This window comes from Phalaenopsis equestris, unplaced genomic scaffold (assembly GCF_001263595.1).
Source record: "Phalaenopsis equestris unplaced genomic scaffold, ASM126359v1 Scaffold001307, whole genome shotgun sequence".
Taxonomy (NCBI): Eukaryota; Viridiplantae; Streptophyta; class Magnoliopsida; order Asparagales; family Orchidaceae; genus Phalaenopsis; species Phalaenopsis equestris.
Genome location: NW_018165746.1, coordinates 365,364 through 382,508, shown reverse-complemented (window position 1 = coordinate 382,508; position 17,145 = coordinate 365,364). Strand labels below are relative to the sequence as shown.

The 17,145-nt window shown below is 32.9% G+C and overlaps 1 protein-coding gene across 1 annotated transcript in view; it reads left to right on the top strand.

Moving 5' to 3' along the window:
- LOC110033869 overlaps window positions 1–14,794 on the top strand; it is a 35,646-nt gene extending 20,852 nt beyond the window's left edge. Inside the window, exon 12 of the mRNA XM_020738012.1 lies at window positions 14,206–14,794. Coding sequence (XP_020593671.1) covers window positions 14,206–14,326 — 121 coding nt within the window. The 3' untranslated portion in view covers window positions 14,327–14,794. The remainder of the gene's footprint in view (window positions 1–14,205) is intronic.
- Window positions 14,795–17,145: the final 2,351 nt, after the last annotated feature.

Below are 17,145 nucleotides of genomic sequence, written 5' to 3'. Positions count from 1 at the left end.
TGAGGAGAGCACAGTGTCCATTAGGCGGGGAAATCACAAACTCGTCTGAAGAATTATTTTTAAAATGAGGATGATTTATTTATAACCCAACTTTTTCTGTAAATGTATTGAAGGTTAGTTGCATCTTTTGAGATCACAAATTAAATGTTCAATTTTGCTCCTTTGTTGCGTCTTTTGAGATCGTGGGTTAAAAACTATGATTTTGCTTCCTGACTGTAGTGTCATAATGCACTAACCATTGATTCTTTTGAGATAGCTGAGCAGGTTGGCACTTCCTCATGCTCCTTAGCTGGGGTTGAAGCCGGAAGGCTGCCAAAATGAGTATATTAATTTGTAACTTAACACTTTCTGCAGGTATATTGAAGGTTTGCCACATCTTTTGAGATCACAAGTTAAATGCTCTTTTTGTTCCCTAGTCGCAGTGTCTCATGACACTAACCAGCCAGTCTTTTGAGATAACTAGAAATGTTGTCATTTTCTCATGCCCCTTAACGAGGGTTGACTTCGGGAGACTGTCGTATTTTTGAGTGGTTTAGACTTGTACCTAATTAAAATCTTGGATTTTTGAAATTTATAAAATAATAATAATAAAATGTGAACTATTTGACGCTAAGAAGTTGACTAGTTGCAGAGAGTCTAAAAGAACAATCTGCGACGCTAAAAATTCTGCTTTTATGATTTTTATAATAGATTAGATATTAAGGAGGGTGAAAAATATATGTATAAACTAGCAAAACAAAGAGAAAAGAAAAGTAAAGATTTAACTCAAGTAAAGTGTATTAAAGATGAAATCAAAATGTACTTTTCTTAGAAAAAGATATTTAACATAGATGGGTGAAATATTTTGATAAACTTTTTAATGAAGTTTCTTAAATTACAATCGACCTTAGTGATTTTAATATCGTGAATAATAATAAAATGTTTCATTTTTACCATCGCATTAGTAAAAAAGAAGTTGATGAGGCTTTAAAGAAAACCAAAGGTGGAAAGTCTGTAGGATCGGATGATATCCCAATTGAAGTGTGGAAATATTTAGGAGTTTCTTGGCTTAATAAACTCTTTAATATTACTTTAAAAACTAAAAAAGATGTCTGAGGAGTGGAGGAAAAGTATTTTGGTCCCTATTTTTAAGAATAAAGGGACAAGAGTGCAAATTATAGAGGAATTAAGTTGATGTGTCATACTTTAAAGTTATGAGAGAGGGTAATTGAACATAAGTTAAGACACATTATAAAGATTTCTCATAATCAATTTGGATTTATGTCGGGCAAGTCTACTATGGAAGCTGTACATTTATTGAGAGGTTTGATGGAAAATTTCAGAGATAATAAGGAGAATCTATATTTGATTTTTATTGATTTAGAAAAAACTTACGATAAGGTTCCAAGAGATATCCTTTGGAGAGTTCTTGAGAAGAAAGGTGTTGATATGACTTGTATTCAAGTCATTAAAGATATGTATACTAGAGCTCTTACTTGTTCAAACTGAAGGAGGATAGACCAAATATTTTCCTATTTTTGTTGGATTACATCAAGGATCGGCTTTAATCCCATATCTTTTTGCTTTACTTATGGATGGTCTTACAGGACATCTATAGGAGGATGTACCATGGTGTATTCTTTTTGCTGATGATATCCTTCTCTTGGATAAAACGAGAGAAAAAGCTTAGGAAAAACTTGATTTATGGAGGTTTACATTGGAGTCTAAAGGCCTTCATTTAAGTAGAACTAAAACTGAATACATGGAATGTAATTTTAGTAGCAGTAGCTCTAGTGACAGAACTGTGACTTTGGGTGATCAAATTATTAAAATGTATGAACGATTTAAATATCTTGGGTCCGTTGTTCAAAACGATGGTGATATAGATGGGGATGTTAATAGTAGAATTCGAGTTGGTTGGTTGAAGTGGAGGAATGCTTCAGACCTTTTGTGTGATATAAAAATACCGCTTAGACTAAAAGGAAAATTTTATAAGACGGTGGTGAGACCTGCAATGCTCTATGGAGCTGAATGTTGGCCTTTAAAAGAGAAGCATAATAATAATTAAGTGTTGCCGAGATGAAAATGATTAGGTGGATGAGTGGTTTTGCACCTAAAGACAAAGTTTGAAATTAATATAGCTGTGATAGGGTTGGTGTAGCTCCTGGGACAGAAAAATTAGAGAAAGTCATCTTTAGATGGTTTTGTTACATTTAACATCGACCATCTGATGCTCCGATTAGGAGAGTAGATGTTGTAGATTCGACTCGTGTTAAGAAAGGCAGAGGTAGACATAGGAAGACTTGGACTTATTGTTTAAAAAATGATCTTAATTTACTAGAACTAAATGAAAATGTGACACTAAATAGGACGCAATGGAGAAAAAAGATTCATGTAGCCGATCCCACGTAGTGGGATTAAGGCTTTGTTGTTGTTGTTGTATTTGAAATTTGAGCATTTAAAATTTAGACTCTTAAGAGTTTAAAATGTCGGAGATACGAGCTTTTAAAAATTTTTGCTCTTAAGATTTTTAAAATATAAACTTTCAGGGCTTAAAAATATTAAAATTTGAATTTCAAAATTTAAAGCTCATATATTTTAAAAGAGCTCTTTAAACTCAGACTCCTAGATTTTGAAAATTAATTTAAAATTGTCTCTTCGAACATAAGTTCTTTGGGGTGACAAAAAATTCAAATGTACAGTTTTGTTAAAATTTAAAATTAATCGCCACCAAATTTACAATACTCCTGCTAGCGAACAGAAGAATACTATTTAAAGCTAAAAACCATAATATTTATTTAAATATGTCAAGTTCTAAATGATAAGAAATGTTCAAACCTAGATTTCAAAGTTAGTTCTTAAAGTCAAATGCAAGGTTTTGAAATTTGTGCAAGTGCTTTAAGACATATGAATAACAATTTGAATACTTTCAAGTTATAAATAGTAAAGATATTCATGAATTAACTATGCAACATCTCAAAGTTTTGTATAACAAAATTTCGAATAAATATATATATATATATATATATATCAAATGCTCGCATGTGCTCCAACCAAAGTAAAGAACGTTCAAATATTAGATTCGAGAATGTTGCGCAAGCTAATCAGACCACATTCTCTATAGGATAAGGTTGTAAATCCTACCTAATTAATTCGATTTTCTTCCTCGTAAGGACTGGAGTTGACAAGTCTATTAAACCTTAATAAATGTCCAAAACCTTAATTTATATCTAAATTCTAAAATAAAAATTTACAAGTTCAAATCACTTATTCCGATTCTTCTTTGTATAAAGATTGAAGGCGATGGGATTTATACCCTAAAAGTCTATTAAATGGCTTACTTTAAATAATGTTTTGAATGTCTAATTCCTCAATAATGAATGTGTTGATCTAAGATTTCAATCAGATTGGTGAAACTTTTAAATCAGGATTTTCAAAATAATCAACTGAAATTTAAATTAAATTTCAATCACGTAAATGCTAAAAGCAAATTTCATCTACTCTCCGCAACAATTTGTCGATGGTGACAAACTTCTGATTTACTTCAGCTCACAAAGAGAGTCGTATATGTATCAATATATTCATAATCAAAGTAATTGCATTAAAAGTAATGATGTGACCTGAGTCCTCTATTCACGTTCTTTTACCGCTAAGTGACACTACAAAATAACGATTATGACTAGAGCCTTCTGACCGTATGGCTGCCCCCAAATGACATTATATTACGGTCACGGTCGCAACCTGTATGTTCCTCAATTGTTTTCTACCCTTTGAGTTGTGAATCATAAGAACATAATTGATTGACTTAAAATCTTCTGTTAGTTAATGTTGACTTAAATTTATCTTATTAGATAAATATCTACCCAAGATCTATAAGGATCTCTTGGACAACGTAGTTCATGGCTGCTGACAAGAATTCTTCTATCAGGTTGGGTCGACTGTCTCTTCTGACTAAGTAGATCAAGGACCACGACGATTTGGGATGACAAAATCATGAGATCATCTGGTTCCATCTTCATTCCCTCACTATCTGTTTTTAGCTTCAAGTGATGAATTCTACAACTTAAATCTTACGCATGTTACTATTATATGCTTAATATTCAATTATTATTGACTAGCCTTAATCAATAACGAGGGGTAATTAACCATAAGGGTTTTCGTCTATGGGAAACCTTGAGCCCCAAATCAAAAAGTCCTCACAAAATGAGGGCGAAATATCTGAGTAGTGTTATATCTACAATCCAATCTATCTTCTGAAAAATCGACACTCTAAAGCGCTCTCTCAACAAACAAAACTAAAACAAATACAGTCTCTAGGAAGCGGCCAAAATTTTCAAAGCCCACAGATTTCTGGCAACTCCGCTGGAGAAGATTTCTCTTTTCATTTTTGATTAGTCATGATTGTAATGTAATAACAACATAAACTATAATCAAATTAGAATTTGAAGTTCTGATAAATATTCAATGTTATGCAATTATGTTATTCTATTTTCACATTTTTGAAAGTGCGAAACATAATATAAAATTATGGATTAACTGATCCCCATTTTTCATTTATGCAAGATGGATCTTCAAAACACTATTTTCACCGTTGAATGGGCATGAAGTTAATGTGTACTTAGCTAATGTTGTTATCACCACTGAGAACACCATAAAGACCATTCTTTTCAGTAACCTAGAATTCTCTATTAAAGCCTCTGTTGTTGTCATTTCTGTTCGCGACATGCCGCCACAAGGTCATTATGCGATGCCTCATTCTGCTATGCTCACCTACCCGTGTAAGTCCGAAGGCCTATTGAAGCTAATACTATTAAGTTTCTTCGAAAGATGTCCTTGATATTTGAAAGACTCACTGATACTAAAGCCCCAACTATGAAGAGAATTGTGACTGGACAAAATGTTTCATTTGTGCATGTTCGCCAAGCTGCTAAAACATATGATGCACCTTTCGTGTCAGCCACGAGGAAGGCTAACTCGAAGGCATAGAAGGAGAAAGAGCGTTGAATTGAGAGCTCAACATCTGTTGCCTGAGCAACCCAATACTTTGCTGAGCTTGATGCCAAAAGCGAGTGTTTCTACCCATAATAAATTTGAAAATTTAAAGTAGGTGATACAAAATAGCTCTACTAACGATATAAAACAGTCTTTCTGGAATCAATAACGCCAACCTTTGTATGAATAAATAAAGAAACCACAGACATTATCTTCTCAAGTGCACAAGGTTCTAAAGTGGCAAATGAGAAGAGTCTAATAAAAAAGAAGTATGAAATACCCATTATAACTAGGGGAAAAAAACTGGCTAAAAGACTATCATCAATAGTCGTCCCAAATCAACACAGGCATGCTTCGCTTAGTGAGCATCGGGGTGTGACACCTTGACAAAATGTCCAGGAATCTGCTGCTGAAAGCTTAATCCTTGGAATATCCTTCAATAAGGTTAATCCTCTGTTCGACATTGTCTTCTCGAGTGCACATGATGAAAAGATAAACATTTATAAGGGCCAGAGAAAATTTCGCGAGAAAAATCATGACATATGGTGTGCATTCCCAGATATCCACTGTCAATGAAAAATGATTTGTAAAAAAGAAACTCCAGCATGATGAATATTGTGGCGGTCGACACATTAAAGAATCCCCTAGTAAGTACCAACACATTAAAATATCCTTCAATAAGTCCCTTCATTAAACAACTCTTCTTAAGGAGGAAAGCCCAACTTCTAAGGAGAAATTGGGCTTTCCTCCTTATCATGAGTTGATTGAAGATGAGACTTGTTGGTGGATTCTCCAATTAAGAGGAGTTGGGGTTTCCTCCTCAGTAGGAGTTGGCTGATGATGAGACTTATTGGAGGATTTTCTAATGTGTCTGTCTACTACCACGTTATTCATCAAACTTGGGTTACCCATTCTTGATTGACAACAGATATCTGAGAATGCACACCAGATGTCACTTTTTATGACGAAATTTTCTTTCTCATGGGCCATTGGCCTCCATAATTGTTTTCCTTTTAACCATGAAATCTCAATGGCAGATTCCTGGATAGTTTGCCTGGGTACCATGCCCCGATGCTCACTGAGCGTAACATACCTGAGTTGTTTTGGACCTACTATTAAAAATAGTCTTTTATTCGATTTTTTTAATCTGTCATATTATAATGAGTTGTTCATACTTCTTTTTCATTAGATTTTTCTCCTTTGTCACATTTAAAACATTGTGCGCTTCAACGGACAATGTCTCGAGTTTCTTTCTTTTTTCATACAAATGCTAACGTTGATTCTAGAAAGTCTTTTATATCGCTAGCAGAGCTGTTCCACATCACCCACTTCAAATTTTCAAATTTATTATGGGTGGTAATACTCACTTTGAGCATAAATGTCAGCAAAGTAATTGATTGCTCAAGCAACAAATGCTAAGCTCGTAATTCAGCTTTCTTTCTCTTTTTTTGCTTTGACTTAGCCTTCTTTTAGATGAGAAAACTTTAGCATTGTGTGCCTGACACGAAAAGTGCATCAGATATTTTAGGAGACTGTCGAACAGATACTAATGAAAGCTTTTGTGCAGCCAAAATTCTCCTTATAGCTGGGACTTTAGTAACAACAAATCTTTCAAATAACAATTAACTCTTTCGGAGAACCTCAATAGTATTGCTTCAACAGTTCTTGGCCCTTGCACAGGCTGGTGAGCACAACGTGCAGGTGCAGTGTCAGAATAAAGCATTTCTTGATGACCTTGTTGAGGCATGCCTCGAACAGAGACAACAACAATAATGACCTTGATAGATAATTCTATGTTATTGAAACAAATGATCACTCCAATATTCTGTGGTGATAACAACAATAGTTAGGCGTATGTGAGCTTTATGCCCAAATTGAACAGTGAAAGCAGTGTTTTGAAGATCAATCCTGCATAAATGAAAGAGGGGGATAAGTTAATCAATAATTTAATATGATGCCCCACACTTTCAAAGATGCAGACAAAATAACGAAATTACAGACATTGAATATTCTATTAGGGCTTTAAATTTTAATTTGATTATAGTTTTACTGTTATTATATTACAATCATGACTTACTCAAGATGGAAAGCGAAACATTATTCAACAGTCGTCAGAAATCTGTGAGCTCTGAATATTCTGATCGCTCCCTAGATACTATATTTAGTTTAGTTTTGTTTGTTGGGAGAGAGCTTTAGATGCTGTTCGAATTTTCAGAAGGCAGATTAGATAGTAGATGAGACACTACCCATAGATTTCACCCTCATTTTGCGAAGACTTTTTGATTTAGGTTTTGAAGTTTCTCATATGCGCAAGTCTTTTTAGTTAGTTATCCCTCTAGATAATGGAGAACATTTTCAATTAGGGCTCGCCAATAATGATTGATTATTCAACATATAATAACAACAAACAACATATTTAATTTGTAGAATTCATCACTTGAAGCTTAAAGTCGATGGTAGTGAAATGAAGACGAAACTCGATCAAGTTCACATAGTTCCTTCATCTTGGGTCGTCCTGGTCATTCGTTTACTTAGTTAAGAGAGGCAGTCAACCCAACCTAACAAAACGATTATTGTCAAAAATCATTGGTGCGTCGTCTAAGACATGCTTGTTGATCTGGGGTGGATGTTTTTCTAAGAGGAAAAATTTAAGTAAACTTTAACTAACATAAACCTTTATGTCAATCAATTGTACCCTTATGATTCACAACTCTAAAGGTAAAAAACTATTAGAGAACATACGATCTACGATCGTGACCGTAATATAATATTGTCATTTGACGACAACCACCTAGTCAGATGGCTCTTGTTAAAGCTGTTATTTTGTGGTGTCTTGGTGGCATAGCCACACGAATTGAGGACTCAATCCACATTTTTGCTGACATGCAATTATTTTGTGAATTTATTGATATGACATTTGTTCTTTGTAAGTTGAAGTCAGTTAGAAGTTTGTCACCCTTGACAAACTGTTGCGGATGGTGAATAAAATTTTTATTTAACTTTTAAGTGATTGAACTTTAGCTTGAATTTCAATTAATTATTTTGAAAATCTTGATTTAAAAGTTTGACCATTCTGGTTAAAATCTTAGATCAACATGATCATCATTCGAGAATTAGTCATTTAAAATATTTATATTTAAGGTGTGACATTTATTTTGGTCAGTTTAAACTTTTAGATATGTCATGTCGACTTCTATTTTTAAAGATAGGAGGATCAAAATAGATGATTTGAACTTTTAAATTCTTATTTTAAGATTTAGACATTCATTAGGTTTTAGTAGACTCATCAACTCCAGTTATTACAAGGAGGACCATACTAGTTGGGTGAGCCGGCGCATCATTCTCAAACCTAATATTTTAACATTCTATATGTTGGTTGGAGGACGTGTGGGCATTTAATTTTTTTTTTTTTAATTCTGTTATACAATACTTTGAGATTATGCATGTTTAACTCATGAATATCTTAAATTATTTATAACTTGAGAGTATTCAAATTATTATTCACATGTCTTAAAAATACTTGCACAAATTTCAAAACTTTGCATTTAATTTTAAGAACTACTAGTCTTGAATTTAACTTTGAATATTTTTTATCATTTAGAACTTGAAATATTTGAAGAAGTATTATGATTTTAGGTTTTAAATGAATCGTCTTCTGTTCACTAGCATGAGTATTGCGAATTCTATGGTGATTAATTTTAAATTTTAGGAAAACTACATATTTGAATTATTTTTCACCCCTAAGAGCATAAGTTTGAAGACACAATTTTAAATTAATTTTCACACCCTAGGAGCTTGAGTCTAAAGAGCTCAATTCTAAAATATTTTCATGAGCTTTAAATTTTAAAAATCAAATTTTAATATTTTTAAACCCTAGAAGTTTATATTTTAGAAACCTAAAGACCTTAAATTTTTTAATGCACTGGCTTCCGACATTTTAAATTCTAATAGCCTAAAATTTAAAAGCTTGAATTTTGAAATATTTTAAAATTCGAATAGTTCACATATTATTATTATTATTTATAAGTGAAAATTGAGATTTTAATGGTTTACAAGTACAAATCACTCAAAATTCCGATAGCCTCTCGATGTCAACACCCATTAGGGGGCACGAGAGAATGCCAACATTTCTAGATATCTCAAAAGATTCGATAGTTAGCATCGTGAAACACTGTTGTGTGGGAACAAAAGGAACATTTAATTCACTATCTCAAAAGATGCGAAAGGCCTTTAATATACATGCAGAAAGTGTTAGGTTACAAATTAACATTCCCATTTTGGCAGCCTCCTTGCGTCAACCCCTGCCAAGGGGCACGTAAAGTGCCAACATTCTAAGAGCAAAATTAGAATTTTCAACCCGCGGTCTCAAAAAACGCAACGGAGCAAAACTGAACTCAAAAGAAGCAATGTGCCTTCAATACATGTACATAAATGTTATGTTGTAAATAAACATTCCCCCTCTTAAAAATAATTATTCATACGAGTTTGCGATTTCTTAACCTAACAGGTACCGTACTCGCTTCAAATGAAGGTTTGCGAAAAATTTCCCAATTGCGCGGCGATGATGAAGATCGACAAAGACAATGGAATGAAAATACAACAAAGATCTTATATTTCTGTTATATTTTTTTTTCTATACACTTAATGCAATGCACAAAAATACTAATTAAAATAGATTAACAATAAAAATTAAATAAATGAACAATAAAAATGGGTTGGGTTCTAGTTGGCTGTGGATTTCTGCTTAGGTTAGGGATCGAACAGGGATCATTCCTATTTCAATTTCACACAACAAATAAAAAGTAAAAGACAAGAAAGCTTGGGTCGCGTGCGTAGAGGAAGGAAAAGGAGGCGCTGGATACGAAGCTTTCCTTCGTGTGGCTTCCGAAAGGGGGATCGAGCGGTGCGAAGAGCGAAGGAGAAGGGCTTTGTGTCCACAGAGACACTATGTGTGGCTTCTGTGAGGAAGAAGGAACAAATGTTTTGTTCAATTGGAAAGAAGAGGAAAGCTTTGGATTTTGTGGCTCAGTTTGGCGAGAAGAAGCAAGTGCAGGGTCTGGTCACACACACACAAGAAAGAAGAAGAACAAGGAAAACAGAGGGAAAAAGAAAAAAAGAAGTGAAGGAGTAAAATAAGGATGAGACTTACAACATAGGGGGGCAACGATGTTGGCGTAGGGATTCGACTGGTTGAGATGAACGATGAAGGAAATGAAGGGTTGTACAGGCTCGAGTGGAATTCTTGGGCGACTTCTAGTGGATAGAAGGAACCATACAATGAGAATTAATGAGCCGAGAGGTTTAGTTTGTGTCTTTGTAACTAAAATGAATGAGGGAGCTGTTATCCCACTCGAGTGAGTTCTAAGAGGCAAGAGAAAATAAATCTTTAAGTTAATTAATTTAATTTTAACCAATATAACTTTTTTTTTTTTTTTCATTTTTCCCCCTCTTTTTTTTTTTCATTCTTACGGCCAACACCTAGCACTTGAAACGTTGCTATTTACAAAGCTAGCACTCGTGATTTTGTAATTACAACTTTCATTAATATGGGCTTTGATTACAATGGGAAGACTTTCATAAGTGATCATAGAGAAATTTTCTATAATTGAAGTGCTTAATTTGATTGGCATGCATTATTAACAATTTTGAATTTGCTATTCTCGTTTCTTTGTATCAATTATGTCATTAAGTCTATCCTTTCATTAAGTATAGGCATATGATATTATACTTCATCCTATGAGGCCTCTAATAGAAAATAATTGATAATTTATAAAATATAGCATTGAATTCATGTTCTTTTTTGTGCTCCATAGATTTAAATGTTTCAAATTTGAATCACTAAATCACACTATAACATAAAGTATAAGTCACCATGCACCAATTCTTTCATATACAACATATTGGCTGGAGTAATGCATTTATATACTTGCACTTCATGACGACAACCAATAAAAAGGTATTATGTTTCATCTTTATCAAGTGGTTGGGATACAAAGTAGCCAACGAAAATAGACAAATTTAGGCATAGGAGGGGGACAAGAGAGGTTGAGAGAAGAAGATTGAGTATATGGACCATGGTGAAACCCTAAAATGAAGAGTTCCAGATAAGATTTCGCAAGAAACATTGATTTCAATTCATCTCATTCCATTTTAGGATTTATTACCAATTAGATAATAATCAAAACTAAATTCAAACTTAATAATGATCTAAAAGGAATATTTAACTTGAATTAAATCACATAATTTAAAATCCTAAACTAAAATATAAATGCTGAAATAAACTTTAAATTTTATTTATTGCACGATATCATGTCTGATGACCTTCAAAAACTCTAGATTTGAATCATTATTGAGGGGAGAATTGGAAGCCTTTTATTGTGCTATAGAGCATGCAAAATTCATCCTAAAGTAAGATGAATGAGAAATTCATTCTTAATAAGAGTATTTAGAGGTAACGAATGAAAAATTTATCTCATAAAAGAAAAGGAAGTGATAGGTTGAGCATCAACAATTCAACTAAGTTATTGGAAGATTCTTTTCATCATTCTCGAGACCATGCTCCGGAAAGGTGCTTATAATTTTTTTAAGGTTTTCATACTAACTAAATTGACTCATATACTTAAATGAAATGTGAGTATACTAAAATTGTTATTGTTTTTTGTTTTTATTTTTTCAATTTAGGTTCAGAAGTTGTAGATTGTAAATATGATTTGAATTTAGTTTACATGAATGCAATTTGAAAGTAGAACTACATGTGTTTTACAAGAATACTTTGCAGTAAAGTGAAAGGCCACCACTGTTGAAATCTTAAGTGGCTCTGGATTGATAACCATCTATTTAAGGGGTAATGTTCAATTTCATGTGCCAAAAAAATCTCTATTTGCAATCATGTGCCACAACAATCTCTGTTAAGTAGTGCAGGTGCTGCCATAATCAGCAGAAAATATTCTTCTCATTGGATTAATTTTACATTAATCTTTAACATCAGCATCCAATCATTCACCTTAAGATACTCATTTATAGAATGAGGATAACCACTATAATAATCTTCAATTTCAGTTCAGCCTTTCCAAGGATCTAGATGGTCTTTCTGTTACCATGCTTCTAGTATTTCATGATATTGTTTCATAAAGGTAGTTGCATTCTTTGAAACTTAACATAAGATACATGAATATAAGTTGGTGTAAGAGTTCCAATTTTGGGATCATGAGTAATATGAAGATTGCACGAATCAGCATCATAATATTTTGGATATATGAGATTGAAAGGGGTCAAAGTAATTGCGTATAATGATTTTATTGATTCTTATTATAATATGATGATCACAAGGCTTGATTAACATAATTATTGTAAGATCCATTTATTAAGAACAATCTTCTTGTATGAGCTAGGTTACAATCTTCATTAACATTTCAAGGGAGATCTTGCAACCATGACATCCATAATGATAAATTCTTGCTCCTTTATGTTCGTGCCATATGTTCATTAAAAGTTGAACTACAAATTTCTCTTGCTAATGAGATTGTTTACCATGAAGTTCTCAAAGATCATACTATGAAGCATATGATTTTTGTTTAGAATACATGAGATAACCAAATGGATATTCAATCCTTAAATGCAACGAACCAATACGATTTAGATTTAACAGCCTTGATATTAAATGATGTAACAAGCAATAAATTTAAAGCCGAATGAGGTTAGAAGTAGTAAACTGAAGAAGAAAATGTGAGAAAAAGAACATGAAGAAAATATATGTAAGAGTGGCAAATGAGAGATTTTAGAAAATACTAAATTCAATATTCTACTCAAATTATTTGGAGATGCAAAGTTTACTTATTTAGACTTGATTAATAATACCCACTTAAAACTGATAAAACTGGTACGAAAGTATCCTTATTATATGTTACGATGTAATTAGACAATTAATTTTAGATTAATCTTTAACATCAGCATCCAATCATTCACCTTAAGATACTCATTTATAGAATGAGGATAACCACTATAATAATCTTCAATTTCAGTTCAGCCTTTCCAAGGATCTAGATGGTCTTTCTGTTACCATGCTTCTAGTATTTCATGATATTGTTTCATAAAGGTAGTTGCATTCTTTGAAACTTAACATAAGATACATGAATATAAGTTGGTGTAAGAGTTCCAATTTTGGGATCATGAGTAATATGAAGATTGCACGAATCAGCATCATAATATTTTGGATATATGAGATTGAAAGGGGTCAAAGTAATTGCGTATAATGATTTTATTGATTCTTATTATAACATGATGATCGCAAGGTTTGATTAACATAATTATTGTAAGATCCATCTATTAAGAACAATCTTCTTGTATGAGCTAGGTAACAATCTGCATTTAAGATTTGAAGGGAGATCTTGCAACCATGACATCCATAATGATAAAGCCTTGCTCCTTTGTGTTCAGGCTATATGTTCATTAAAAGTTGAGCTACAAATTTCTCTTGCTAAGGAGATTCTTTAGCATGAAGTTCTGAAGGATCATGCTATGAAGCATATGATTTTGGTTTAGAATACATGAGATACCAAATGGATATTCAATCCTTAAATGTAACGACCCAATACGATTTAGATTTAACAGCCTTGATATTAAATGATGTAACAAGCAATAAGCTTAAAGCCGAATGAGGTTAGAAGTAGTAAACTGAGAAAATGTGAGAAGAACATGAAAAAATAGATGTGAGAGTGAGAAATGAGAGAGATTTTAGAAAATACTAAATTCAATATTCTACTCAAATTATTTGGAGATGCAAAGTTTACTTATTTAGACTCGATTAATGATACCGACTTCAAACTTATAAAACTGAAAAGAAAGTATCCTTATTGTATGTTACGATGCAATTAGACGAAGTTAATATCAAAATGGAGACATGTCAATGTCTACAAGAATACTGATTCTCATAACAATTCTGCATCAAGATGCCACAAGAAATTTTGATCTATGATTTATTATAAAATCAACTCATCTTTTTATCGATCACGCTAGCTAGCTCATTAACGGCCCTAGTAGCCAACCAACACCTTTTATAAGGTGCAAAAAACGAAAGACATTTATCTCACTAAGTGTGGTGGCTACACAAATCCATTTTCTCCATTGTGTCCAACATGAATTTTTTTAAGACATTTAAAATGTACTAACTTTGCAGGTATATGTAAACATCGCCAGCACCAGGATTTACTTACCCTCCTTTTTTGTCTTTTACAGGATCATGGAAACTGCACCTTCATTGCCAGACTTCATGATCGCCCTTAAACCAGATGATTATCAGCTTCCTCCATTGGATCCCTCATGGGGCACAGGAGAAAACAATCAACTCAACCTATAAATAAGCAAAGTAGATAGGAAAGCCATACAAGTTTGATAGAGAATTCCGAGGCTTTAATGCAGGGGGAAAAAAAAAATTCCATTGCTCAGCTTTGCCATGCATATCTCATTGGATTGTCGTATAAAGGAAATGTTTTGTGCAATAAATGGAATGCCATCTTTTCCGTCCTTTCTACCGAGTCTCTTTTCATGGTATATTTGTTCTTGGGCAGCTTTTTATCTTGAGGTGGTTTCCAGAGTGTTTTTTAAGAAAGATGAACATTGTGAAAATGTTTTGTAGCACACTAAGCGATGAAATGCTATACATATATTGTACAAATGAAGTAATAAGTTGGGTGATGGGTGTAAAATGAATAATGCATCTTGAGAGCAGATGGGTGCTACTGAGATTTATGATGCTCTAGTTAATGGTTGTTCCCCTTTGATTCGATTTGATCAAATCAAGCAGCTTATTTTTTATCATTTTGTTGTCAATAAACATTGTTAAGGTTGGATCTCATATGATTAGGGGTTTGTAAATGAGTCAAGCTCGAGCTGCGCTAAACTCAAGCTTGACTCATGAGATGTATGATTGGCTCGAGCTCATAACTTTAGCTTGAACTCAGCTTGTGACAGTTATGCTTGGCATGAGCTCAACTTAAAAGCGAGATTTTGATAAAAAATATATTAAACATATATGAAACAGTAAAAATTTCACGCACACACAAATGGTTAATTAATATAATCAAGCAGATTCAATGAGCTATCTAGTTGGGTTAAACCGTTGAGTGTGGAGTTTGATTTATTTGGGCTGAAGCAACAATAGTGGTAGAGATAAAGAACCTCGGTGCTGCAAAAATGATGCTCATGTGTCACAAGATAGACGTAGCCATGCCAATATTAGGCGTAGCTACACTGACGACATAGTTTTGCCAAGTAGGGACTTACCTACATTGCGGTTCTTCGATTCCAAGTTCTGAAATAGAACAATTGGATAATTATGTTGAGGAGCAACGTGATCATGCAAGGGCAATTTTTCTCCCAATTTGATTATGAAGTCTTCAATTCGGAGCAACAATACACTCTCTTGTGAATCTCTTGCTTGTGGACTCTCAAAGGGCTTTTGTTTGGAGTGGTAACGTTTGAGAGGTGAATTTCAAAGCAGAGTTGTTATAAGTTCTAGGGGTGTATAGAGAAGAATTGAGTGGTGCAAATTTCTATACATCTCTCATTTCACAATTAAACATTTGGTGTGGTGTGGCTTAGAGGTTTTTTTGTTCTCGAGTTTTTCAACATTAAATCTATGTTTTTTGGGATTACTTTATTGTACGTTTCTGTTTGATATTTTGTTCAGGATATCTTGAATCTGTGTGATTTTTTTTTTTTTTTTCCGTAGTGTGATTTTTATTGTAAATCACATGAAGTCTAAGTTTCCATCCCAACAAGTATCATAGAGAGGTTTTTTCTGAAGATTTTTTATTTGAGTTGGAACAATAACCGACGAAACAAAGTACAAAGTAAAAAAGTTCAATAGATTGAACTTTGGATTTTGAAAAAAAACAAATGGAAGATTTATTGTATCAAACTAAATTTGTATTTGTCACTTCAAGAACTCACGAAGAAGCCTAAAACGATGAATATGGAAAAATGAGAAGTGCTGGATCGAATGACTCTATGTTTGATCTATCTTTCACTTTCTTTATCTGTTGTGTTTAACATAGTGAATGAGAAAACTATGTGATCTTATGACGGCTTTGACAAGGATGTATGAAAAATCTTCGGTTTCAAATAAGATTTTTTTGATGAAGAGGTTATTCAACATGAAGATAACAGAAGACAGTTCAATGATTGAACACTTAAACACTTTTAATATTGTGACTAGGGGTGTAAACGAACCGAACACGAACGAACAAAACTTGTGTTCGTGTTCGGTTCGTTTAAAATTTAGTTTGTTTGAAATTTTGACATCTCTAATATTAATATATAAAAATAATATTATATATTAATTATATAACTTATATTATATAAATATTCAATATCTATATTAGTATATTACTAGTATATTAATATATTATTATTATTATTTTATTATATATTATAATTTATAAAATTTAATGTTTTAAAATATAATAAATTTTTTATATATAATTATTTTATATTATTTTATATTTCAAATAATAACGATTCGAACACGAACGAACGCATCACTGTTCGTGTTTGGTTCGTTTAACTAACCGAACGAAAAAAATTTGTTCGCGTTTGCCTCGTTTACTTATCGAACGAATCGAACACAAACTCATTGACGAACCGAACACGAACTGTTCGCGAACAACGAGCTTTTTTGACAGCCCTAATTGTGACTAGCCAGTTATGTTCTATATGTATCAAATTTGATGATAAGGTCATGACACTGTTAATTCTGTCTTCTTTGTCAAACAACTGAGATGGATTGATCACGACCGTGTGTAATTCTTCAGGCAGTATGAAGTTGGACTGCGATGATATTGTGAGGTTAGTGTTGAATGAAGAAATTCATAGAAAGACACCAAGCGGTGAATCTTTAAGTTCTACGCTGAATGTTCAAAAATAGAGGAATGAATCTGAATAGTAAAAGATGTAAAGACAAATTCAAGTCTAGAAGAGGAAATTCCAGGTTCTGCAAAGGAAATGATATAGGAGAATGCCGAAACCCACGATAGGAAATGTCATTTCAAGGATTGCAAAGTTCTAAAGAAGGCTAATGGACAAGACTAAGATAAGAATCTCTCTAGAATAACCTCCACATGTTTTATCCCTAGACAATACTAAATAATAGTTAGTAGATTCATGTGCATCTTTTCA